This window comes from Nannospalax galili, unplaced genomic scaffold (genome assembly GCF_000622305.1).
Source record: "Nannospalax galili isolate Female #2095 unplaced genomic scaffold, S.galili_v1.0 scaffold960, whole genome shotgun sequence".
Classification (NCBI taxonomy): Eukaryota; Metazoa; Chordata; class Mammalia; order Rodentia; family Spalacidae; genus Nannospalax; species Nannospalax galili.
Genome location: NW_008348313.1, coordinates 1,417,597 through 1,441,649, shown reverse-complemented (window position 1 = coordinate 1,441,649; position 24,053 = coordinate 1,417,597). Strand labels below are relative to the sequence as shown.

Here is a 24,053-nt window from a genome sequence, read left to right as displayed (position 1 = left end):
GACACTGCTCTGTTCCTTTCCCTCTCCTCCATTGTCCCTAGGAGAAGGTCCGGGCCCCTGGGCTCTTTGGCCGCTTCCTGCCTACACGACTCTTCCCTGACTGGGGTCCAGCAGCCACACTACATACTGCTTCTCCTGGCTCTGGTTCCTCCTGTTACCCACCTCTCTAGGTTGTCAAGTGGGAAGTTAACTGGCCATTCCCTGTGCAGTGGCTATCCTTCTGGGGCTGGGGGCTTGTGCTTCTTGACCTAACTCATGCAGTGCATCCATGGTCACCCCCAGAGCTTCCCATTCCTGGTGTCTGGCATCACATCACTGGCACACCCAATTCTAGGAACGAAAAACATGGTTTTCTCCCCCTTCTGACCTGTGATGCCTCCTCTGTTGGGGACATGCTCCACTCTACTCCCCCCACCCTTTTTGGGGGGGTGCTGACGATGTAACCCAGTGCCTCTCAAATGCCAAGCATATATTTCCTGCTGTACCATTGAGCTATACTCCAGAGCACCACCACCATCTTTTTTTCATGAGAAAGGGTCTCATGTGTCCTAGGCTGGCCTGAACTTGCCATGAAGCACAGGACAAAGACCTCGAATGTCCGATCCTCCCGCCTCCACCTCTCGGGATGGAATTACAAACGAGCCCTACCATGCCTGGTTTATGTGGTAGTAGGGAAATCCTGCCAGCGGAGCCACCCCAGGCTCCTCCCCCCAGTCCCTTTTAGAGAACACTCCTTGCTGTATTATAAATTATATGGGTAAATTGTAATGTGCTGTTTGTGCTTGTTGAGAGCTGACTCCTAACCACAAGACTGGCTGCCACACTCTCTTGGCCCCAAGTGTGTTTTAAGTGTCCTCTGAGACCTGTTCTGGGGCAAGCTGCCCCCCTGGCCCTGTAACGGGAAAGGAGGGCCACAAACAGCTGAAGATATTAAAAACACAATCCCTCCCCACACCGCCCACAGTCAAGATGACTTGGTGGGTTGAAGGTGCTTGCTGCCAAGGAAGGAGAGGACTCCTGCAAGTTGTCCTCTGAACTTTAAAGGTATCACTGTGCTCATCACACACACACACACACACACAGGTAGTTTTAAGTCAGGCATGGTGATGCACAGCTTCAGTCCCAGCGCTCAGGAGGCGCAGGCAGGTGGATCTCTGAGTTCAAGACCAGCTTGGCCTGCATGGTGAGTTGTAGGCCAGTCAAGGCTACATAGTATAACCCTGTCTTAAAAAAAAAGGGGGGGGGGTTGGGGATTTAGCTCAGTGGTAGAGCACTTGCCTAGCAAGCCCTCGGCCCTGGGTTCGGTCCTCAGCTCCAGGGGGGTGGGGGAACCCATGCTCAGTGCTGGGCATGGTGGGCATGGTGGCATAGGCCTTTAGTCCCAGCACTTAGGAGGTAGATGCAGGTGGGTATCTGTGAGTTCAAGGCCAGTCTGGTCTACATAGTGAGTTCCAGGCCAGCTGGGGCTACAGGGAGATCCTGTCTCAAAAAGATGAAAAAAAAAAAGAAACCCTAAATAAATAAATAAATAATAAAAACAGAACATTGCACCCAACTGCTGATAACTTTCTAGTAAAGCCAGAAAGATGTCTAGTAGGTGACACAATTGTAACATTCCAAAGGCTGAGGCAGGAGGCTCACAAATTCGGGCTCACCTGAACATAGTGAGATCTAGTCTCAAAATACCCTTCCCTCCAATAAAAAAAGGGACAGGAGAGATGGCTCAGCGGTTAAGAGCACTGACAGTTCTTGCAGAAGACCGGGGTTGAATCCCAGCACCGACATGGCAGCTAACAACCATAACTTCAGTTCCAGGAGCTCCGATGCCCTCTTCTGTCCTCCTCGGACATGTAGACAATACACTCATACACTATTTTTTTTATTTATTTATTTATTTATTTATTTATTTATTTATTTAGTCTTTTTGAGACAGGGGCTCCCTGTAGCCCCAGCTGTCCCCAGCTGTCCTGGAACTCACTGTGTAGACCAGGCTGGCCTTGAACTCACAGATATCCACCTGCTTCTGCCTCCCGAGTGCTGGGATTCAAGGCATGCAACACTACTCCCGGCACTTTTTTTTTTTTTTTTTTTTTTAAAGTTAAAATGATGTCTGTCTGGCCCCAGAATAGGAGCGAGCAAGCTGCCTGCCTTGTCCGCCTGTGAACGCAGTGAGGCCTCAGAACTACCACTCCCAGAAGACCTTCGCAAACAGAAACACGGGAGGCAGGATGCTCGAGTGCAAAGGATTCTGGGGTTTGTAGTTCTGACCAAGTCCCTCCGTGGGCAACCGAGGGACCAGATTCCAGGTCCTGAAAAGGCAAGAGGCTGGGTGCGTTCTTCCTTCCTCCGTCGCCATGGTGATGGTGCGGGCGCCCGCCCGGGATCTGGCAGCGATGGGGCCCCCTTCCCACTCCCTCCTCTTCACCATCTGCTCCTCCCTCACACCTGGCCCGGAGCCCTGGACGCCTCCTCCGCTTGCAGCTCGGACTCTGCAGCCACAGGGTGGCGCACGTGCGCGGCTCAGCCAGCCAGCCCCCGTACCCCTTGTCTTCCTCCCCGGGGACCAGGGGGGCTGTCAATCAATCAGTGCAGAAGTCCGACCCGCGACGCAGCCAGGGCCGGCTGCAGGCTTCCCGGCTCCCCGGCGCCCGCCCGCCGCTCCATCTGCAGCTCTTGCCCCTCGCGGGCCGCACCAAGAAAATTTAACCCCAAATGCATTTGCAGCTCGACTCGGGAAACCTGCACCGAGCTGGGGGGTGCACTCGGCCGGGGCTGCGGGAACACCTGAGTCGGGGTTCCATCCCCAGGGTCGGGGCTGGGAAGTAGGGGTGGGGACAGAACTTAGGGGGCGGGGACAGATTCCGGGGTCCGAGCAGCAGTCTGGGCAGGCAGACCCGGAAGAAGACAGACTGGAGGGGAGGGCAAGATCCCAGAGGGCCGGGTCAGAACGCGGAGCCGGTGCATACAAGAACAGGAGACACTTTCAGAGGGCAGAACTCAAAGGAAGGAGACAGGACTCGACAGATGGGGCCACATCTCAAAGAAGTGGTGTAGATCCCGTGGAGCTTGACAGGGTGTAGGAAGCTGGAGAGGGAAACATGGGGGGCCATGAGCAAGAGAGGGGGAAGGACCTGGAGGGCTGTAGGGAGTGGAATTCGATGGGAAGAAATTGGGGGGCTGTAGGGAATGGATTCAAAGGGGGAGAATTGGGGACTGTAGGGAGTGGAATTCGAAGGGGATGAATTGGGGGGGTGTTGAAACTCAGGATCTGGGTGGGAATACACCCAAAGGACAGGTGGAACTCAAAGGGTGTGGTGGAAACTTACGAGTGGGTGAAGAGCTGCCTGCCTTTCTAGTTACTCGGAGGCTGAAGGAGGATCACAAGTTCAAGGCCAGCTTGAGCCACTTATATCCTGTCTCCAAGTAAAAACTTAAAAGAGGGCTGCGCATGCCTAGGATGTGTAAGGTTCTGGCTTCCACCTCCTGTACAGCAAAAAAATAAATAAATAGGGCTGGAGAGAGGCCTCAGGGGTTAAGAGAGCTGACTGCTTTTGCAGAGGACCCGGGTTCGATTCCCAGCACCAACATGGTAGCTAACAACCGTCTATAACTCACGCATTCAATATACATAAAATAAAATAAAATTTAAAAAAAATAAAATTTGAGGGAGACAAATGGGGAATGGGGGAAACGGCTCAGGATCAGGCAGGGTGCAGTGCGCAGAGACACTCGGGGACCGGGTTGCAGTGGGGCTCGGGCCCATTCGGGGTCACATTCAAGGGCGTGGCCTTCAGATGGACAGGTGACTAGAAGAAGATGGGAGGACTGCGGGGAGGGAGGGTCTAGGCCACAAGGGGCGGGGTCTGGAGGGCTGGACTTGGCCTGCCCCGCCCCCTGAGGTTGAATCTGGCTTTACAGCCCCCAGATAGCGGGGCTCAGGGAGGGTCTAGCCTGCAAGGGGCGGGGCCTTCCAGAATGGGCGTGGCTTTCCGCGCCCCGCCCCGCCCCTGGAGCTGAGTTCCCTGACAGCCCCCGGGCAGCAGGCACTCGCAGCCTGGTTCCCCCCGAGCGGAGCTGCGGGGCCGGGCCGGGCCGGGGAGGACCCCGGGATCCCGGACACGGCCGTCCGGGCCCGCGGGCGGGGGGATCGGCAGGGGGACCCGCCACCATGGAGTTCCGGCAGGAGGAGTTTCGCAAGCTAGCCGGGCGCGCCCTGGGGAGGCTGCACCGGTGAGCCTGGTTGGGGTCCTAGGACCGGGAATGGGGGGGCGGGAGCGAGGACGCCCCTTCCCACCCGGGAGCAGACGGGGGACACCCTGACTTGGGGTGGGGAGGCCCATCCATCTGTCCCCGTCTGATGTGGTCAGTGCTCACCCCACCCCACCCTGGGCTGCACTTTTTTTTTCCTTTGGGACTGTGCACCTGTCTCCCTGGGTTTTTGTCCACCTGCGTCCCTGTCCCCTTACGTAGATCTCTGAGCCCTCTCTCTGGTCTCCCCCACCCGCTTATCTCTGGGTCTCTGTCTGTCTCTCTGCCCCCTCCCTCTGATTCACCTGACCTCCATCAGTCCTGACTCTGAGCCTCCTGCCCTGCCTCCCCCTCTCTGGATCTCTGGTCCCCTCTTCTTTGGTCTCTGTCTCTAGCTTTCTGACCCTTTCTCTGGCTTGTCATTTTCCCAGCCTGGCTCTCTCCATCTCCCCAGTCTTTCTCAGATTCTGTCCCTTGGGTGTTTAATCTGGAGTTAAAGCGGATTGGGGCCTGTTGGTCCTTGTCCTTGGTGAGGGGGTTAAGCTGGGAGGAAAAAGCCAGGGTATCCCAGGTTCCGGGGGGGGGGAGAGAAAGGAATTTCAGGCCACAAAACCAAATTAGCCTTGGGGGGTGATCAGATTGACTTTGCAAAGGAAACAGGCTAGAACTCCCACTCAGAGCCATGACTATGGTGACCCAATGTCCCTTGAGGTAGCCTGTCCACCTTTCTCCAGCCACTCACCCCCAACCCCAGCTTTGGCTCCAACTCAGAGAAATTACTCAGCTCTAGAGATGCCTAAAAATATCTGTCCACAGTGCGGAGAGGAGATGGCCTTGTGGGCACTGTGCCCTCAGACCCTGCCTCCTCCCCACAGGGCCCTGGCCCACCTTTAGATGGTCCCCAGTCCATCTCACTTGGCCACCAGAGTCCTTTCCTGACTCTAAAGTTAATCCAGTTTGCAGTAGCTCACTTCCTATCTCCAAAGTTAACCCCACCCTGTGGTAACATGAGAGAGACAAGGTGGACAGAGGGAGGGAGGCAGGAAGGTGCAGTGGAGGGGGAGGTGGTGGAGGGAGCGCTGAGACAGCTTCACCTCCATTTTCCAATTTCCAGCCCCTCCCCACCCTTTTTTCTCACCTCCTTTCACGAGTTTCTCAAAATACATCAGCGTGAAGTCAGGGAGAGAGAGAAAGAGCCGAGCTGGCAGAGGGGGCTGGGGGGGCAATGGCAGGAGGGGGGTGTTCCTCAGGCCCCCTCCTCAGTCTCTGCCTCTCCATCACACATCTGGGACTCCAGCCTTGCCTTGCCTCTCTGAGCTGTTTCCAGTGCTCCCAGGGACCCCAGAACTCAGCACTCTGGCCAGGATGACCAACAAGGAGTTGACGCACACACACACACACACACACACACACACACACACACACACACAGGGCATTTATTTACACCCAAAGACCTGGGTTCATTTTGATGGCTGGTGACATCAATGGCTGCAGACCAAACTCATCATTTAAACCCAGGTCACTTTCCCTCTCAACCCTCAAACCCGGCCTCAAGATGTTCATCAAAATGCTAGCCTGAGGGGAGGATTCATTTGGACCACGTAACCCAGGATGACTTGGGACAAGGACAAGAAGAGCCACAGCCAGGGGTCCTGGCTTCTGGGAAGCAGGTCCTGTGTGGGGCCAGGAGGGGATCCGACACGCCTTGCTGTTCCCCTGTGTGATCCTGGATATGCAATTTCTACTTCATGAGCCTCAGTTTCCTGGTTGTGCAATCAGAAGGGCCCAGCAAACCACCAGGGCTTAGGGGGACAGAAGCACAGGGAGTGGACGGAGAGCTTGAGAGGGAGCAAGTGAGACACTATCTCTGTTTTGGGTAACTGTCTCCTCTGCCACCTCTTCCCTCATCACCCCAGAGAGGAGAGGGATCTCTGTGCCTGTGTGTTATTTTAGGGTTTATTTTGAGCCAGTTGTTCATAGAGCCCAAGCTGGCCTCGAACTGACTACCTAGCCGATACTGGCCTTGAGCTCTTGATCTTCCTGCCCCACCTTTCCAGCACTTGGATGACAGGCATGTAGCACCAGGCCCCACTTGAATTTCTCTGTGTGACTTGCTTAGGGAAGTCTGAGACATCAAATATAAACAATGAATATCAAATTTCAAAGGCTACACTCCTATCTGCAGAGTCAGAGTCAAATATTATCAGATAACATCATAGGTCAAACTCTAATCTCATTGGCCAACCTGTTCTGAAGAGGGGGTGCATTTGGGGGTTCCCGCCAGCCTGTTAGTCATTCTGCAGGCTTTGATTCCCCTCTCTTCGACTCTGTCCCTGTTGGTTTTTTCTTGCCCTTGGGTACTGTGAACAGTACCTCTGCCTTTCTACCCACCAACATATTTATTTATTTTTGAGGCAGGGTCTCGTGTAACCCAGACTGGCTCTGAACTTACTATATAGCCAAGGATGACCTTGAACTCCTGATTCTCCTGGCTCCACCTTTTGACTGCTGGGATTGTCAGGTGTAAGCCTGCCTCCACACTGGGTTTATGTGGTGCTGGGGATGGAACCCAAGCCTTCTCTGATGAGCTACATCGCTACCCTTTTGTTTGTTGTTTTTTGGAGACAGGGTGTAATTCTGTAGCTCAGACTGACCTCAAATTTGTCATCTTCCTGCCTCAGCCTCCCAAATACTGAGATTGCAGGTTTCAGCAACTGCCTGGCTTCTAAATGTGCCTCCACCCCATTTCTTACCTCCCCTCCCCACCTCCTTAAGTGCCATGATGGGCGGGTGGCTGTTCTCTAGTCCTCCACTCCCTCCCCGCAGCCCGTCTGGCTGTACTTTCCTCCCCCGTCCCAGTCTCCCTCGCCTCCATCTGTTCTCGCCCCATCCTGGGATCCAGCCCGATCCCAGGATGTCTACTCGCCTCAGAGGGGCCACGTTGAACACACCTGTCCCTGTACCTCACACCTCATGGTCCCAGATCACCTGTCCTCACTGTCTCCATCTTCCTCATTGGGGGATCTCTCTGTTCTCTCTCCACATCTGTCTTTTTCCTGGGTGTCAATTCTGACCTCTCTCTCTAGGACTCCGTCTACCTGTCTCTGGGTCTCTTTCTCTTTGGGTCTGTCTCTGCCCCTATCTCTCTAGGTCTCTGTCTCTGTCCTCTCTCTTAGTCTCTGTCCCTCTCTCTGGGTCTCTGTCCCTCTCTCTAGGTCTCTCTCTCTTGTTAGTCTCTGTCTCTGGGTCTCTGTCTCTCATTCTCTGTCTCTAGGTCTCTCTCTCTCTCTCTCTCTCTGGGTCTCTGTCCCTCTCTCTCTAGGTCTCTGTCTCTCTCTTTAAGTCTTGGCCTCTGTCTCTGGGTCTCTCTCTCATCTTGTCTCTGTTTCTCTGGGTCTCTGTCCTCCTCTCAGTCTGTCTCTCTCTCTCAGTCTCTCTGTCCCTCCTCTCCCAATCTCTGTCTCTCTGTCTCTCTCTGGGTCTCTGTCCCTTTCTGTCTCTAGGTCTCTGTCCCTCTCTGCCTCTGTCTCTCTGTCTGTGTCTCTCTGTCTCTCTCTTTTTCTCAGTGTCTGCCCCCCCCCCGTGTCTCTGGCACACTCTCTGGGCCTCTGTCCCTGTCCCTCTCTCTCTGGGTCTCTCTTGTGTCTTGCCCTCCCCCCCGTATCTCTGTCTCTCTATCTCTGCACTCTCCGTGGTCTCTGTGCTCTGGCCACCTCTGGTCTCCGGGTCTGTGCCCACCTGTCTCCAGGCCTACAGACTGTCCCTAGCTAGAAGCCAGCCCTCCCAGCGCCCTATCCACGGGCACAGACTCAGTCCTGGGTACTGGTCGGGCGGAGGCAGAGTCCCGCTGGGGAATGAGCCAAGCTCCCTACCAGGGCCATCTGTCCCCTGCCAGGACACCAGCCGGCACTCCCCCGCCCTGGCCCTAGGCTGCAGGCTGAACCCCAGGCTCCCCAGGGATGCCCAGGGAGGGTCCCCACCCCCAGGTCCGTGGGGTCAGCTGGATGAGAGGCCCACACCTGGGGCCCGGCAGCGGGGCAGGGAGGCCTCGGGGGTGGGGGTGGGGTCGGTATATATATAACCGAGCATCTGCTCCCTGACACCTTTGCTGACTGGAATAGACTGAGATCTGCATCTGCCGGAGGGGGCTGGGGAGGCTCGGAGCCTTGCGGGGTGTGTGTGTGGGGTGGGGTGGGCTGGGGTCCCAAGGCGTAGTGTGGGGGTCTACACCTCGCCTGGGGGTGCTGGGGAGAAGGTGGCTGAGGATTTGGCCCCCCAGTGGAGTCCAGGCAGGAAGAGCTGGGGGCCTGGACTCCTGGGAAGATTTGAGGATGGAGTTCTGGGTCTTGCAAAGCAAGTGGGAAATGGGACTTGAACCCGGGATTCTTGATGGAAGGTGGTGAAGAGCGTTCCAGAGGTCGCTGGGTCCCAGTGAGGGTATTCGGGATCCTCTGGCCTCAGCCTCCCAGGATGGCAGGGTTACACCCTTGGGGCAGGACTCCAGGGCTTTGCCACGCAGCCCCCCCCACCCCCCGCCAGGGACCCGGGTCCGGGGTCTGCACCTCTGAGTCCCCGCATCCCGCCGCCCCGCAGGCTCTTGGAGAAACGGCAGGAAGGCGCCGAGACTCTGGAGCTGAGCGCCGACGGCCGCCCGGTGACGGCGCAGCCCAGGGACCCGCCGGTGCTGGACTGCACCTGCTTCGGCCTCCCTCGTCGCTACATAATCGCCATCATGAGCGGGCTGGGCTTCTGCATCAGCTTCGGCATCCGCTGCAACCTGGGCGTGGCCATAGTGTCCATGGTCAACAACAGCACGACCCACCGCGGGGGCCACGTGGTGGTGCAGGTAGCTGCTCCCGCCAGCCCTGCCCACGTCCTGTGACGCCATTGGGTTACGTCACGCACTCACGTCACAGCCCAGTAGCCCCCGCCCACCAGGGGGCCTCGCCTTGAGCTCTGAGCCCACCCCTGGGTCCTCCCCTTCCTAAGCCCCGCCCTGATCTAAGGGAAGCTCCGCCCCCTTTCCGGTCCTTTATTGCAAACCATAGACCCCTTCTCACCTTAGGCGCCCCAGGAGCTCCTTACCTGGTTCTGTTTTGCGGTTTTCTCATTTGCTAAGGCCCCACATTTATATCCCTGGGTCACATTTATTTGATGTCACTCTTCTCTCCAAGTTATGTTCCACCTGGTTAATTCTGGCCTACACTCTTAGCTCAGATTTACACTATTTTAAAAAAGTATTTGATTTATTATGTTTTTTATGTATGTGAGTGTATTGCCTGCTTGTGTGTAAGTGCACCATGTCCTGCAATCCCTGTGGAGATCAGAAGAGGGCATTGGATCCCCTGGAACTGGCGTTATGGATGGTTGTTAGCCACCATGTGGGTGCTGGGAACTGAACTGAGGTCTTCTGCAAGAGCAGTCAGTGCTCTACCACTAAGCCATCTCTCCAGCCCCTAGTTTTACACTATTTTAAGTTGGGTATGATGTAAGCCATGCCCTTGAGTGAGGAAAAAAGTAGCCTGATTCGTCTTTGGCCCACCTGAAAACCTTGTCTAATCAGGACCACTTCTAATTTTGCCGCCTCTTGACCCTGCCCAGACCCCCATCCAGGTCTGCCCAAAAACAATTTTCATAAGTTGCTTAGAAATGGAGGCAGTCACCCTGACACAGGGGCCCTGAGATATTCAGGGAGGGGACATTGACGCAATAAGCCACCAGAACCAGGGTTCTAGGCTGCAACATGCCGCTGTAGCTCAGCGTAGGGCCATGCCCTGGTAACATGCAAGGCACTGCAAGGGGGACTTTGTTGCTGATTGACTAACGGGCAAAGTCTTTGAGTGCTGATTGGTGGAGGGCAGGGTGGCTAGTTTGACATGCATTTTGGCCCACAGAAAGCACAGTTCAACTGGGATCCCGAGACCGTCGGCCTCATACATGGCTCCTTTTTCTGGGGTTACATTGTCACTCAGATTCCTGGAGGATTTATCTGCCAAAAATTTGCAGCCAACAGGTACAGTGGTGGGAGTCTCAAGCTGGGCAGAAACAGCAGCTGTGTGGGTGGCGTTGGAGGCTGTGGTCTTAGAAATATTTTATTATTTTTTATGTGTATGGCCTGCATATATGTAAGTGCACCCATGTCACACAATGCCCTCGGAGGTCAGAAGAGGGCATCAGATACCCTGGAACTGGAGTTACTGACGGTTGTTAGCTGCCATGTGGGTGCTGGGATTCGAACCCGGGTCCTCTGCAAGATCAGCCAGTGCTCTTAACCGCTGAGCCATCTCTCCAGCCCCTGTATATATTGTTTTCAGTCTTGAAATATCTTTTATTGGAAGGCTGTGTATTGCCTTCATTTATTGTATTTCAAATCACTGCACAGTTACTTTGTGAAAACACTGCCTGTATTTTCTACCTTAGCCCCTATATTTTAAAAAATTTAGTTTTTGCTATTAATTAATTAATTTTATATTTTTATTTTTGAGACAGGGTCTCCCTGCAGTCCCAGCTGGCCTGGAACTCACTATGTAGACCAGGCTGGCCTCGAACTCACAGAGCTCTACCTGCCTCTAGTTTTATGCTTTTTATACTCCTCCTTTTCTTCCCTCTGACATGGTCTAGCTGTCTTGCCCCTGCACGGCTAGGGTCATAAGCACACCCCTCCCAAGTGGCTAAGACCACATGACCACCCCACTCCATCAGGCTTAGCTAGACCCTTTTCTCCCACCTTTCCTGTCAGGGTCTTTGGCTTTGCCATTGTGGCTACCTCTACCCTGAACATGCTGATACCTTCGGCAGCCCGCGTCCACTATGGCTGCGTCATCTTTGTGAGGATCCTGCAGGGACTCGTGGAGGTAAAGCCCATCCCAAACACCTCACTCAGGTCTCTGACCTCACCTCTTCTCCTTGACCTTGGTGCTCCCTCCCTAGGGGGTCACATATCCTGCCTGCCACGGCATCTGGAGCAAATGGGCCCCTCCCTTAGAACGGAGTCGCCTGGCAACGACGGCCTTTTGTGGTGAGAGGAAGGGGCTGGGGACCAGCCACTGCATGAGAGGGGGGTTCTGGGGGCTTCACTTCTGTGTCTCTGAGATTGGGGGGCTGAGGGTCCACACCCCAGGATTCAGGGAAGACACTAATCTATTCCCTACCCACATCCTCCCCTCAGGCTCCTATGCTGGGGCGGTGGTGGCCATGCCCCTGGCTGGGGTCCTGGTGCAGTATTCCGGATGGAGCTCTGTCTTCTATGTCTATGGTGAGGGACTAGCAGGGTCCTGGGTGGTGCTGGGGCCAGGCACCATCAGTGTCACCCTGCTCCCATCTACCTCCTGACCCCCTCAGGCAGCTTCGGGATCTTCTGGTATCTCTTTTGGTTGCTCGTGTCCTATGAGTCCCCGGCACTGCACCCCAGCATCTCAGAGGAGGAGCGTAAATACATCGAGGATGCCATTGGAGAGAGCGCCAAACTCATGAACCCCGTCACGGTCTGGGCCTGAGGCAGAGGGGCTGGGGTGGGGTGGGCTGTGCCAGCTCAAACCTACACAGGGACTCTGAGATAGGACCACCACACAAAAAGCTGGGGCTAAATCCAGCATGGTGGTGCAGGTCTGTCATCCCAGCTACTCAGGAGGCTGAGGTAGAGAGATCAAAAGCTAGAGGTCAACCTGGGCTACACAGTGACTTAAAGGCCAGCCTAGACAACTACTGAGATCTTGTTTCAAAAGTGAAAAGTGAGCTGGTTGACAGTTCAGTGTTAGAGCCCCTGTCTAGAAACCCCCAGTGAGGGGCTGGGGTGTGGCTCAGTGGTAGAGCCCCTGCCTAGGATCCCAAGTGAGGGGCTGGGGTATGACTCAGTGGTAGAGTCCCTGCCTAGGATCCCCCACTGAGGGGCTGGGGTGTGGCTCAGCAACAAAGGTTCTGGGTTCCAGTCCCACTCCTGGAAAAATAAAAAAAGAGCTGGGCTCCATCTGGTCATAGGCTGGATGGAGCACAGGAATAGCAGATGCTGGAGATAGAGAAGCGAAGGAGGTGGGAGGCCTGGTTAAAAGCTGCAGGGTAGGATTAGAACTGGAGATTTTGCCAGGCAGTTCAATGATCATAGCCAGACTTAGGCGGGTGATTGAAGAGAAAGACTCACATTTACAGGTTATCACGGGGCTCAGAACCTTGAGAACTGAGGGCCTTGGGTCCCTCATCCCTGAAATGTGTCTTGGTTCAAGGATTCCTTCTTCCCCAGCAGACAGGATGTGGCCAACGCCCTTAGGCGGCTAGAGACTTCAGTGAGCTTAGATCCCCGCAGAGTCTTTGGGGGCTATCCTGGGATCCCTGAAGGGACACAAAGTCCCCAAACCCTGGTGTCAGCCTCAGCAGCCTCTCCCCCCCCCCCCCCAGACATCCCCCCCCCCCCCCCCCCCCCCGTAGAAGTTTAACACACCCTGGCGGTGCTTCTTCACGTCCATGCCGGTCTACGCCATCATCGTGGCCAACTTTTGCCGCAGCTGGACCTTCTACCTGCTCCTCATCTCCCAACCCGCTTACTTTGAGGAAGTGTTTGGCTTTGAGATCAGCAAGGTGGGGGTCCAGGAGGAAGGGGGGTGACGGAGGCAGGGTGGAGGAGGAGGGGTGGGTCCCCCAAGGACCGGTTGCACCTGCTTCCCCGCAGGTGGGCCTGGTGTCTGCGCTGCCCCACCTGGTCATGACTATCATCGTGCCCATCGGAGGCCAGATCGCTGACTTCCTGCGCAGCCGCCGCATCATGTCCACCACCAATGTGCGCAAGCTGATGAACTGCGGGGGTGAGTGTGTGTGTGGGGGGCGAGCATGGAGGGAAGGGTCCAAGGTAGGCCAAGGGTGTGGCTGACAGGACCCAGCCAGGGGAGAGTTCCCGCCTCGTGCAACAGTTTCTGGAAGAGCAGGAGGGGAGTCCAGACCCAGGTGGTGACCAGGGGACAAAAAGCAAGGGTGGGGCCTGTTGGGGCCTGGTGGAGCAGGGAGTGAACTGGGCAGGGAGAGGGGCTGTGGACGGAGACCTGGGAAGACAGGATGGGTTCATGTGTAGGGAAAATGGGGACATGAGTGGGGACCTGGGGAGACAAGTGGGGTCCTGCCTCTTCCCAACATGTCCTAGTGTGTGGGGGGGCAAAGAAGGACTGTTTGGGTCGGAGCCAATGGGCATGGATGGACCTAGGACTGGGTCTTGGGAAAGTAGGGCTCCCTCTGGTGGGGTGGAAGGGGGCCAGACCTGCAGCACATCAGGGATGGCCTGACTGAGGCCAACAGAAGGCAACTGGGGTGGGGCAGCCCGTTGGGCACAGCACACACTCAAGAGTCTGCCCTCCACAGGCTTTGGGATGGAAGCCACGTTGCTGCTGGTGGTTGGATACTCCCACTCCAAGGGCGTGGCCATCTCCTTCCTGGTTCTGGCAGTGGGGTTCAGCGGCTTTGCCATCTCTGGTGAGAACCCTAGATCGGCAGCTTGGGTGACTCCAGTCAGTTCTGGCCCTGAACTGGGCCTCTTGGAGGCTGGCAAGATGGCTCAGCAGTTAAAAACACTTGCTGCTCTTGCAGAGGATCTGCAATCTGCCACCCTCTTCTCGCCTCGGAGGACACTGCTCTCATACATGCACAAACCCACAGACACACACACACACAGATGCAAACAAAATAAATCCTTAAAAAGGAAAGAAATAGGCCTTTCAGAAGAACAGGGAATGGGGTGGGTGTGAGGAATGTCCCAGGTGGCCTCAGGGTCATACAAGTGTGGGATTCTGACTTGATACCCCCACCAGGGTTTAATGTGAATCACCTGGACATCGCCCCGCGATACGCCAGCATCCTGATGGGCATCTCCAACGGTGTGGGCACGCTGTCCGGGATGGTGTGCCCCATCATCGTGGGCGCTATGACCAAGCACAAGGTCAGCACAGCCCTCCAAGTGCATGCCTAGAACCTTCCTGACACCAAGTTTCTTCCTCCCTTTCTTCTCTTATTTAAAAAAAATTTTTTTTTGGTCTTTTTGAGACAGGGTCTCCCTGTAGCCCCGCTGGCCTGGAACTCACTATGTAGACCAGGCTGGCCTTGAACTCACAGAGATCTGCCTGCCTCTGCCTCCCGAGTGCTGGAATTAAAGGCGTTGTGCCACCACGCCCGGCTAAAATTTTAATTAGTTATTTTATTTGTGTGAGTGTATTACTTGCATGTATGTAAGTACACTCATGTTGTGCAATGTCCATAGAGGACAGAAGAGGGCCTTGGAGCCCCTGGAACTGGAATTACAGATGGTTGTTAGCCGTCCTGTGGGTGCTGGGATTCAAACCTGGGCCTTCTGCAAGAGTAGTTAGTGCTCTTAACCACTGAGCCATCTCTCCAGTCCATTCTCCCTCTACTTTTTTTTTTTTTTTTGGTCTTTTTGAGAGAGGGTCCCTCTGTAGTCCCAGCTGACTTGGAACTCTCTATGTAGACCAGGCTGGCCTTGAACTCACAGATATCCACCCACCTCTGCCTTCTCAGTGTTGGAACTAAAGGTGTGTATCACCATGCCTGCTTTATTTTTAATTATGTATGTCTCTCTGTGTGTGTGTATGTGCTTGTGAGTGCTGTTCCCACAGAGGCCAGAGGAGGGCGTCGGGTCCCCTGGAACCGGAGTTACAGATGGTTGTTAGTGTATGTGGGTTCTGGGAACTGTACCCGGATCCTCTGCAAGAGCAGCCGGTGTGCTAACTTCTGAGCCATCTCTCCAGCCCCAGTATGTGCACATGTGCTTGTGCCCGCATGCATGTGCATGCACACATACACACACTCACACACACTCACAGACTGCATTTCACACAGCCCAGGCTGTCCTCTACCAGAGTCGCTGATACCGCAGGTGTCCCAGTCCGCAGCCTCTCCATCTCTTTCGTTTGACCTGCTCTCTGTTTGCCTCTGTCAGACGCGGGAGGAGTGGCAGTACGTGTTCCTCATCGCCTCCCTGGTGCACTATGGGGGTGTCATCTTCTACGGTGTCTTTGCTTCTGGAGAGAAGCAGCCATGGGCAGAGCCAGAGGAGCTGAGCGAGGAGAAGTGCGGCTTCGTGGGCCACGACCAGCTGGCTGGCAGTGACGACAGTGAAATGGAAGACGAGGCCGAACCCCCGGGGGCTCCCCCTGCGCCGCCTCCTTCCTACGGAGCCACACACAACACAGTGCAGCCACCGAGGCCCCCACCCCCTCTCCGGGGCTACTGACCACGTGCCTCCCACTGATCGGCAGTTTCCAGGACCTCCACTCCATACACCTCTGGGGGCCTGAGTGGCAGTGTCAGGGAACCCCACTTCACTGTCCTGCCCCAGGCTTGTGATGCAGTCTTCCCTTGTTCCCAGTGCCATCCAACCCTCTTCCCTTCCCAACTGCCTCTCAGGGGTGGTGAAGCTGCACACTGGCAGTTTCAAGGGTACCCAGACTCTCCTGGACGTTTCTCTTCTCCCCTTGTTCTGCCTCAGTGGTTTCAAGTTTCTCATTTCAGGGCTTTATTTAGATGGACAGTTCAACCTCTTTTCTGTGTTTTTGAGGCATCCCTCCTAGAACCCCAAGGATTCTCAGGCTACCCTAAGATGACTTAGCCTGTCTCCAACTCGGAAAAATTCAAGGTCGTCCTCTGTCAGTTCAGAGGCTAACCTATTCTGCATTTCCCAAGTTGGTTTAACCAACCACCATCCCCGCCATTCCAGGGATTGATTCTCACCAGCGTTTCTGAGGGGAAATGGCGGTTTCAAGTCTCCCCACTCCTCACTTCCCCCCTCCCCTCCCCAGCATACTCTGCTGAAACACCTTATCCTTAGCTTAGCACTATGTCCAGGGAAATGACCAAAATGGCAGTTTTGACAGTAGGCCTGTCTACCCCATGCACTTTTTCTGAGTGTTCAGGTCCAAACGTGGCTGCTGAAGTCTATTGATTCAGTGGTTTGAAGCCACCACCTCTTCCCCATGGTGGTTTCAAGACCCTTTCCCCAGGTCTTTGCACTTTATTCTCCTGGGTAGCTTCTGACTGCCTTCAGGTTCTCAGCGGCCATTTGTTGTGTCCCTCAGGGGCTAAATGACTCCAAATCTGGGGAGCTTCCTCTCACAGACACCCCTTTCTTGACATAGAAATGTGGGGAACGTATGTTGGAGAAGTTACAAAATCCCAGGAAGGGGACTGGGGTTGGGAGAATGGGCTGTTCCCTGGGGCAGGGCTGTGTCTTGGGTGTCTGTCTCTGTGACTGTGAATCCTGCCCCACCCCACTCCCAATAAATGCTTTGGTGTACAGACCAGGTTGTCGCTGGATGTAGGGGTCACTGGAATCCAGACCCTAGCCCTTCTCCCTCAGACCGTGCTGGGCCCCAGCCTCCCACTCAGACCCTGCTGGACCCCAGCCTCTCCCTCGGACCCTGCGGACCCCCCCCCCCCAGTTTACTCGGCCTCCTTGCATGGTCCCTTGGGCTGGGCTGGAGCCCAGTGACCAGCACACCATTTAGACAAGGACTCTGTGGGGTCCACAGTGGTTTATTAGGCTCCTCTGAATGGGGGTGCGGATGCTGTGCTGGGCTCTCCAGAGCTTCTCTGAGCAGTGCTGGGGGCAGGACTCATGGGTCCCTGAAGGGTTCACACGAAGTTGTTGGGCAGTGTGGCAGGGGACAGAGCCTCCAGGCGCTGGGGTCGCCCCCCGCGGGGCGGTGGGGGCAGCTTGGGTGGCAGGGGGGGTGTGGGTGGCTGCTTGGTGGCGATGTGTGAAGGCACCCAGGCATCTGGCGCATAGAAGTAGAGGTTGAAGGGGTCCTTTGGGGTGTCCAGGTGCAAGGCTGAGGGGCAAGGTGGGGGTCACTCAGCTGGACAATGAGAAGACTTGGGCCTGAACCACCTTGAGGCATGGGGTACAGGCCCAAAAGGGACAAAGCCTGCAGAGAAGGGAGGGAACTACGAGGAGAGGGTCTAGCCGGGTCCCAGGACCAGGAAAGGCAGGGCCTTAGACACTGAGAAAGGTTTTAACTAGGCTAGTCTGGTTCTCGTTCTCTCTCTCTCTCTCTCTCTCTCTCTCTCTCTCTCTCTCTCTCTCTCTCTTTCTCTCTCTCTGTCTCTCTGTCGCTCTCTCTCTCTCTCTGATTACAAGCTGGGCATACTAACCCTCATTTGTAATCCCTGCACTCAGGAGGCTGAGGCAGGAGGATTGCTCTAAATGAAGCAGGGAGTCTGGGCTACATAGTGAGACCTTGTCAAAGAAGGTGAGGAAGAGGAGGAGACAGGAGGGAGGAGGGGAAGTAGAGGAAGGGAAGAGGAACTGAAGATCTGCAGGGCTGGGAGGAGATGATGGTGGGATGAGGCCTGCCTCTGAGCTTGGATGGGGACCTGTATCCTTAGAAGGGTGTCCTAATGGGCAGGTAGGAGGAGGTGAGGAGCCCTGCAGACATTCTGGGGCATGCAGGTACTAACCTGGCTCATCTCCACTGTCTGTGAGCCGGTGGTGTGCAAAGGACCTGTGTCTTGAGGCCCGGCGGTAGAGACACCAGAGCAGGAGGAAGATGCCGATCAGCAGCCCAGTCCCCGCAAAGAACAGGCACAAGGCCCCGCTAGTGGAGCCTCGGGGGCGGCTAACGAGAGTCACACCTGAGGGAGAACATAGCAATCTAAGTCTGAGGATCCTCCTCTCTCAGACCCAGGGGTCCTCCCCAGCCTCCTCCCTCAGACCCAGAGGTCCTCCCCAGCCTCCTCCCTCAGACCCAAGGTCCTCCCCAGCCTCCTCCCTCAGACCCAGGCCCCTCCCCAGCCTCCTCCCTCAGACCCAGGAGTCCTCCCCAGCCTCCTCCTCAGACCCAGAGGTCCTCCCTAACCTCCTCCCTCAGACCCAGGCCCCTCCCCAGCCTCCTCCTCAGACCCAGGAGTCCTCCCCAGCCTCCTCCCTCAGACCCAGGCCCCTTCCCAGCCTCCTCCCTCAGACCCAGGAGTCCTCCCCAACCTCCTCCCTCAGACCCAGGCCCCTCCCCAGCCTCCTCCCTCAGACCTAGGGGTCCTTCCCAGCCTCCTCATCCTCCTCAGACCCAGGCCCCTCCCCAGCCTCCTCCATCAGACCCAGGAGTCCTCCCCAGCCTCCTCCTCAGACCCAGGCCCCTCCCCAGCCTCCTCCATCAGACCCAGGAGTCCTCCCCAGCCTCCTCCTCAGACCCAGGCCCCTCCCCAGCCTCCTCCATCAGACCCAGGAGTCCTCCCCAGCCTCCTCCTCAGACCCAGGCCCCTCCCCAGCCTCCTCCATCAGACCCAGGAGTCCTCCCCAGCCTCCTCCTCAGACCCAGGCCCCTCCCCAGCCTCCTCCATCAGACCCAGGAGTCCTCCCCAGCCTCCTCCTCAGACCCAGGCCCCTCCCCAGCCTCCTCCCTCAGACCCAGGCCCCTCACCAGTCTCCTTCACTTGCTCCACCAGGATGATAGTGTTGACTGTCTCACCTCGGCTGTGTCTCTGAGGGGCATGGGGCACGGCAGGGGCTCCTTGACTGGGGAGCTCTGGAGGAGCAGGGGGCCCTGCAATCCGTGCTGAGGGAGGAGTATCTGGCCCTTTGGGGTTTGAGTTCTGGGGGATCTTCAGCTCTCTGGCCCCTGGGGAATCTGAGGGGGGCAGGTCAGTGGTGGCAGCTTCGGTGGCAGCAGGGGCTTCTGGGCCCAGACTCAGGTCTGGCTCATAAGGGGCAGTGGCTTCCCCAGAGAAGGGTGTTGGCAGTTCGATGGGAATGTTAGTGACCAGGTCAGAGGTCACGGCCATCACTGTTGCATTCTGGTGGTGCGTTGTGGGGAACTGTCCTTGGGGGATGTCAGTGGGATTGGGATTGTGGGTGACAACAGACCCTGGCTGGGGGGTTTCATTGAGGTCAGAATGGGTGGTTGGGGGTGAGACAGAGGTCAGGGTGTCAGGAGTGTCAGGTTCATTGGTTTCTAGGGGTTCAGAGAGCAGGTGCTGGGTGGGGCCAGGGTTTGGAGTCCCTGGGGCTTTGCCAGGTGAAATTTCAGGGGCATCTTCGGGGGCCCCTGAGGGCTCTTGTTGTGTAGTTAGTGTGGGGCTGGTGTGTGTGGAGTCTGGGAGTGGAGCTTTGGAGGGATTAGGTTTTGGGATTTCTGTGGGTTCTGGCTGAGTTCCAGTCAGGTCCGGTTTGGGAGTCTCAGAAGGTTCTGGGAGGGTCACTTTGGGGGGATCTGTTTGTGAAGTGTCCTGGGGTTCTGCTGCTGAGGTTGTAGGCAGGTCGGGTGTGAGGGTCTTTGGGGAGTTTGGAAGGTCAGGGCTGGGAGGTCCACCAAAGTCTCTTGGGGAGGTGTCAGGGGAAATGGAGGGTGGCATCTGGGAGGGGTCCTGATAAACATTTTCAGGGGATCCCAGAGTAGGACTGTTTCTAGTAGAATTTTCTGGAGCACTAGTTGGCATCTCAGAGGGCATACCCTGGCGGTCAGAGCCCACAGGCGGAGAAGCTGAGGGAACCGCCTTGGAACCCAGACCGGTGAAGAGGAGGAGAAAGAGGATGGGGCTGAAGGGCAGCATGGTGCTCAGAGAGGCCGATGGCTGTGGGAGGAGCAGGTAGGAAAGTGTTAAGGACAAGGCACCACAAGCCATGCCCACTCCCAGAGGCCATGCTCCTGGTTACCAGGTCTGTCCAGGGACTGGAGCAGAACCCATCAGCCACTCCTGGAGCCCGCGGGGTGGGGCTGTGGGGTGGTAACTACAGTTACTAAGGAGACAGGGCTTCTGAGAGGGTTAGTTGATTTCCCAGAGGGGGTCCCAGAAATATTGGGACATAATGACACCTCTCCAAGGCCCCACAAATGTTAGGTTTCACCTTCGGGGGGTACAGATGGTCAAGGGGACACAGGGTCACCATCCTCTCCCAGGGTGTCTGAGAAGGCAGGACTGCACTGGCCTTTGCACTAGAGGCTGAGCATGGAGGCCTGGGGTCACACTCCTGGGTGGGAGGGAAGAGGAAGACCCCCCCAGGTCCTGGCAAGGAGATTTTTGCGTTCTGGGCTCCTCAGGGTCTATGTCCTGAGTTCTCTCTGGAAGTTAGGAGCTTGGAGATTTTGATGCTAAGAATTTTGGAGCCTCAGGGTGGGGCTTGGTGACAGGAAAAAGGCCGTGGGAGGCTTGAGCCCTGTGTGACATGGGGTCTGGATCTGAGTTCTAGATCCTTCAGATATAGGGATCTGAGGTATGGACTCTACAGCCTGGTGAGGACAGGGCCTGGGATGTGTCAGGGAGCTGTGGCACAGGACACTCAGCTCCATTTATAGGGGATAGAGCTAGGGATCCAGCAGCCTCTGTGGTTGGTGAAGGTGCAGGAGGAGGTAGCCTGGGTGAGACAGGGTCACTTGGGGTCTTGGGGTATCTTACCTGCTCAGTGGTGTCCGGGAGAACAACAGACGAACAGAGCTGGGTAAGAGACAGGCAGTGAGTGCTGCCAAAGGGCTTTGGAGGGGCAGGTGCTGGGGTCCCAGAGGCACACAGGTGACAGGTGACGCACCAGACCTTCTCCCAGGGACATGTGGGAGCCTAGCAACCAACTGAGGTTCTTAAAGGAACAGAGTTAAAGGATATTGTCTCTGGGGTAGAGAAGGAAGTTAGAATTCAAGCAATGTTTGAAACCAAAGGTTGGCCGGGTGTGCTCACACAGGCTTGCGATTCCAGTTCTTGGGAAGCTGAGGCAGGAGGATTGTGAGTTCAAAGCCATAGTGAGATCCAGGCCAGCCTGGACTACCAAACTAGACTATGTCTCAAAAACAAGAATCAGGAGTGTTGACTTTGCCTGTGACCCCAGCATTTGGGTGGCTGAGGGAGGAGGACTGCTACAAGTGTGAGGTCATTCTGGGCAACAGAGTCAGTTCTAGGCCAGCCTGGACTACAGAGGGACCTCTTCTCAGAAACAAAGTTACGAAAACCAACCAAACACACACACACAAACCAACAGCCAACCTAAGAAACTAAACAAACTCCAGAGCCTGAGTCCTTGACCTCTTCACTCTGCTGTGCAAACCCAGTGGTCTAGCCCTGCTGTACCTTCCTACCTTGACCTGGTCAGGCCCCTGCACCCCCTCCAGACTGAAGAATCCAGGAATCCGGTTTCCTGTCCAGCCACCCTTAGGTCTGGGAGTCCACACTTGTGCCTCTCTCCTCTCTGAGGAGGCAGGAGCCCCTGTGCATGGCTGCCCTTTAGGGGCCCTCACCACCTATGCTGGCACCCCCTCTGTCTATGAGTAGCTCTCTATTTTTCATTTTTTGATTCAGAGTCTATGTGCCTTGCCTGGCCTCAAACCCACTTCTGCCTCCTGATTGCTGGGAGGACAGGCGTGTGTGTCATCATCACTTACCTTTTAGAGACCCCAGGTTTGGAGGATTTCATCTTATTTTCAAGCCTCAATGTACCTCGGGGAAGGAGAAAAACCCATCACCCATCCTTGAGGGTCAGGGCCTTGTCCCTCCCTGGTTGGCTGTCCCCTGGCTCTCTCAGTTGGGTCAGCCTGTCCTTTCCACCTCTTGGGGGTGTCAGCCTTACTGTCCCATCTCCAGCTGCCTGGGCACCTTCCTCCCCTTCCTCATCCCCCCTCCTGGGGGGTGTCTCTGTCTTGGTCTGTCTAGGCACCTTCCCCTCTCCCTCATCCCCCTCGGGGGTCTCTGTCTTGGTCCGTGTGCCTGGAGGTTATTCCTTTCCTGTCCCTTCCTCCTCTCCAGTCCCTCTGCTCTCCCTCCCTCTGTCCCTGACTTGTGCTCTGATGGTTCCCCTCTGCCGTCTCTATTTTTATCTCTGACACACCCCTTATGTCCACCTCTCTGTCTGTCTCTCTACCCCCGCCCCACACTCCCTCTTTCTCGGTCCCAGCTCCTGGGCCCAATTAGTTGCTGGCAGCTACGACAGCAGGCCCCCACCCGGGCTCCTCATTACCGCTGGCGGCTTCTAATGAGCCTGGGGTGCGGTGACCCCGCGCCCCCGGCCCGGCCTGCGTCACTGCGGCTGCGGAGGCTGTGCGGGGATAAAAGGGGCCGCGGACAGTGCTGCCCGAGCCCACTGCGCGGTAGGGAGCCCGAGGGCGGCTGGGGGGCTGGAGCCCGAGGGCGGCGGGGGGCTGAAGCCCGAGGGCGGCTGGGGCCTGGAGCCCCGGGCTCTGCTTAGGGTGGTGATACCACCAGCCTGCCCGCCCCTTTCCACAGGTGATGGAGACCCGCCAGGTGTCCAGGACGCCCCGCGTGCGGCTGCTGCTGCTGCTGCTGCTGCTGCTACTGCTGCTGCTGGTGCCCTGGGGCACCGGCCCTGCCTCCGGGGTTGCCCTGCCCCTGGCTGGGGAGATCAGGTGGGTGTGAGGTCCTGGGTGCCCAGGAAGCGGGGAGGTGGGGAGACTAATGAGAAGGGGACAGAGACCCCAGACCAGGCGAGGTACGGGGGGGGGCAGACTTCCGGGAGGCCCGGGTGGGCTGGGCACTCACCCACCCCCTCTCCTGCAGCCCGGGCGGCCCGGGTCTGGCCTGGGTGCGCGCCTTCTGTCCCCGGTCTCGGCGTAGCCTGGCGCTGGCGGACGACGCGGCCTTTCGGGAGCGCGCGCGGCTGCTGGCAGCCCTGGAGCGGCGCCGCTGGCTAGACTCCTACCTGCAAAAGCTGCTGCTACTCGAAGCCCCTGGGCGCCGCCCCGCGCAATAAACAGCCTGCCGTGCTCGCACCGCCTCCTTGCTGCGCAGCCCGTGGTGGTGCGGGGGATGCGGGGTGGGCTAGGCCCCCGCCTCGCTGTAGTCTAGCCTCTTTTTCTCTCCCGTGTACTATTCCGTTAAAGCACCCCGCTCCTCGGGTCTGTGCTCCCAGCTCTGCGTTTCCTCGTTCCCGGGATCCCAGTCCCTCCGTATCCACGTCCCTTCCCCTCAGGTCTCCGCAGCCGTCCAGGCTCCCAACCCCAGCTCAGTTCTTTCCCTTCTGCCGCCCTCGGGGGCTCGGCCCTGCTGGGTTTTTTCCTCTGCGGGCGTAGATCTGAGTCTCTGCACTCTTCCTGCCTTCGCATCTCCCGAAGCTCCTGCAGCTCACCTGCCTCAGTTTTCCTCTTCTCTGGACTGCCCTGGTGCCCTCTCCCGAGCCACCGATTCGTGTCTAGGAGGGCAGGGACCCCCGGCCACAGGTGCCTCGAGCGCGCAGCCAATCAGCGCCTTGGCTCCCCGGACGACCCGCCCCCAGTGAAGACCGACCCGCTCCTAGCCCTCAGAGCCCGAGCATGGGCGCAGCGCGAGCGGATCGCGCTCGGATTGGCCCACGGAGGAGGGTGGGGCCGCGCCGGCCAAAATGTGCATTTCCGGGAGGCGGACCGCGCCCTGATTGGCCCCAGGGCTGAGGGTGGAGCTGCTTCTCCGCGTGGCTCCCAGTGGGAGCGGCTGTTCCACCCGCGACAGAGCCAGGCGGACTCCTGTCCTGGCGTACCGCAGACACCCCACAATGCCATGTGCACGCACCCATGCTCCCCGCACCCCGGGCTTCTTCCCACTGCCCTGCGGACTCTTCCAGACTCCCCGATCCCTGCGTGCAGCCAGCTCAGCCCCAGCCAGCTCTGGGTGCTCGGAGCACGGGGGTGGGGGTTCTCGGGCTCTACCGGGAGAGGCTGAAGGAGCCCCGGGTGCAGTAGGGCAGGGTCCGGAGAGGCCCGGGCAGGTGCGGAGGGTGTGGGGCCTTTAGCGTGACCGTGGCTCGAGGTGGTCTTGCCGGGTGTTGCGCCGGCTTCCCCGGGTCTGAGCTGCCCCCTCAAGCTGCGCTCCAGACACAGCGTGATTCCCTCCCCTCTCCTCCCCTGGCC

At 57.2% G+C, this 24,053-nt stretch overlaps 3 protein-coding genes across 9 annotated transcripts; 2 read left to right on the top strand and 1 right to left on the bottom strand.

The window, feature by feature from the left end:
• The first annotated feature begins 4,020 nt into the window (after positions 1 to 4,020).
• Slc17a7 (solute carrier family 17 member 7) lies at positions 4,021 to 16,536 on the top strand. Its single transcript, XM_008845051.1, has 12 exons — positions 4,021 to 4,230; positions 8,842 to 9,094; positions 10,143 to 10,261; positions 10,988 to 11,102; positions 11,179 to 11,266; positions 11,417 to 11,503; positions 11,590 to 11,732; positions 12,670 to 12,819; positions 12,911 to 13,043; positions 13,591 to 13,701; positions 14,037 to 14,164; positions 15,179 to 16,536. The coding sequence occupies exons 1-12, from the start codon at positions 4,169 to 4,171 to the stop codon at positions 15,470 to 15,472; spliced, it is 1,683 nt and encodes a 560-aa protein (XP_008843273.1). The 5' UTR covers positions 4,021 to 4,168; the 3' UTR covers positions 15,473 to 16,536.
• A 224-nt stretch (positions 16,537 to 16,760) lies between these two features.
• Gfy (golgi associated olfactory signaling regulator) lies at positions 16,761 to 22,809 on the bottom strand. 7 transcript variants are annotated; one of them, XM_008845043.1, is made up of 5 exons: positions 22,711 to 22,809; positions 21,600 to 21,654; positions 18,654 to 20,930; positions 17,695 to 17,868; positions 16,761 to 17,066 (listed from the first exon to the last, which is right to left on the bottom strand). In XM_008845043.1, exons 3-5 carry the CDS (start codon positions 19,852 to 19,854, stop codon positions 16,870 to 16,872), a joined length of 1,572 nt encoding a protein of 523 aa, XP_008843265.1. In that variant the 5' UTR covers positions 19,855 to 20,930; positions 21,600 to 21,654; positions 22,711 to 22,809; the 3' UTR covers positions 16,761 to 16,869. The 7 variants fall into 7 exon arrangements, with proteins under 7 accessions (XP_008843265.1, XP_008843266.1, XP_008843268.1 ...); XM_008845044.1 differs by having other exon boundaries at positions 18,654 to 20,803; XM_008845046.2 differs by lacking the exon at positions 22,711 to 22,809 and having other exon boundaries at positions 18,654 to 19,803; positions 20,626 to 20,930; positions 21,600 to 22,173.
• Positions 22,339 to 23,314, top strand: Pth2 (parathyroid hormone 2). Its single transcript, XM_008845049.2, has 2 exons — positions 22,339 to 22,577; positions 22,729 to 23,314. Exons 1-2 carry the CDS (start codon positions 22,441 to 22,443, stop codon positions 22,919 to 22,921), a joined length of 330 nt encoding a protein of 109 aa, XP_008843271.1. The 5' UTR covers positions 22,339 to 22,440; the 3' UTR covers positions 22,922 to 23,314.
• Positions 23,315 to 24,053: the final 739 nt, after the last annotated feature.

What these genes read in the sequence shown, in the direction of transcription:
- Gfy (XM_008845043.1), bottom strand. Translation starts at nt 19,854, where the DNA reads ATGGCTTGTGGTGCCTTGTCCTTAACACTTTCCTACCTGCTCCTCCCA. An exon ending in GGAGCAAGTGAAGGAGACTG is followed by an intron (nt 17,869 to 18,653) that starts GTGAGGGGCCTG and finishes GTTCTCCCTCAG; the next exon opens with GTGTGACTCTCGTTAGCCGC. An exon ending in AGACAGTGGAGATGAGCCAG is followed by an intron (nt 17,067 to 17,694) that starts GTTAGTACCTGC and finishes CTTGCCCCTCAG; the next exon opens with CCTTGCACCTGGACACCCCA.
- Pth2 (XM_008845049.2), top strand. Translation starts at nt 22,441, where the DNA reads ATGGAGACCCGCCAGGTGTCCAGGACGCCCCGCGTGCGGCTGCTGCTG. An exon ending in CCCCTGGCTGGGGAGATCAG is followed by an intron (nt 22,578 to 22,728) that starts GTGGGTGTGAGG and finishes CCTCTCCTGCAG; the next exon opens with CCCGGGCGGCCCGGGTCTGG.
- Slc17a7 (XM_008845051.1), top strand. Translation starts at nt 4,169, where the DNA reads ATGGAGTTCCGGCAGGAGGAGTTTCGCAAGCTAGCCGGGCGCGCCCTG. An exon ending in AACTCATGAACCCCGTCACG is followed by an intron (nt 11,733 to 12,669) that starts GTCTGGGCCTGA and finishes CCCCCCCCGTAG; the next exon opens with AAGTTTAACACACCCTGGCG. An exon ending in CAAGCTGATGAACTGCGGGG is followed by an intron (nt 13,044 to 13,590) that starts GTGAGTGTGTGT and finishes TGCCCTCCACAG; the next exon opens with GCTTTGGGATGGAAGCCACG.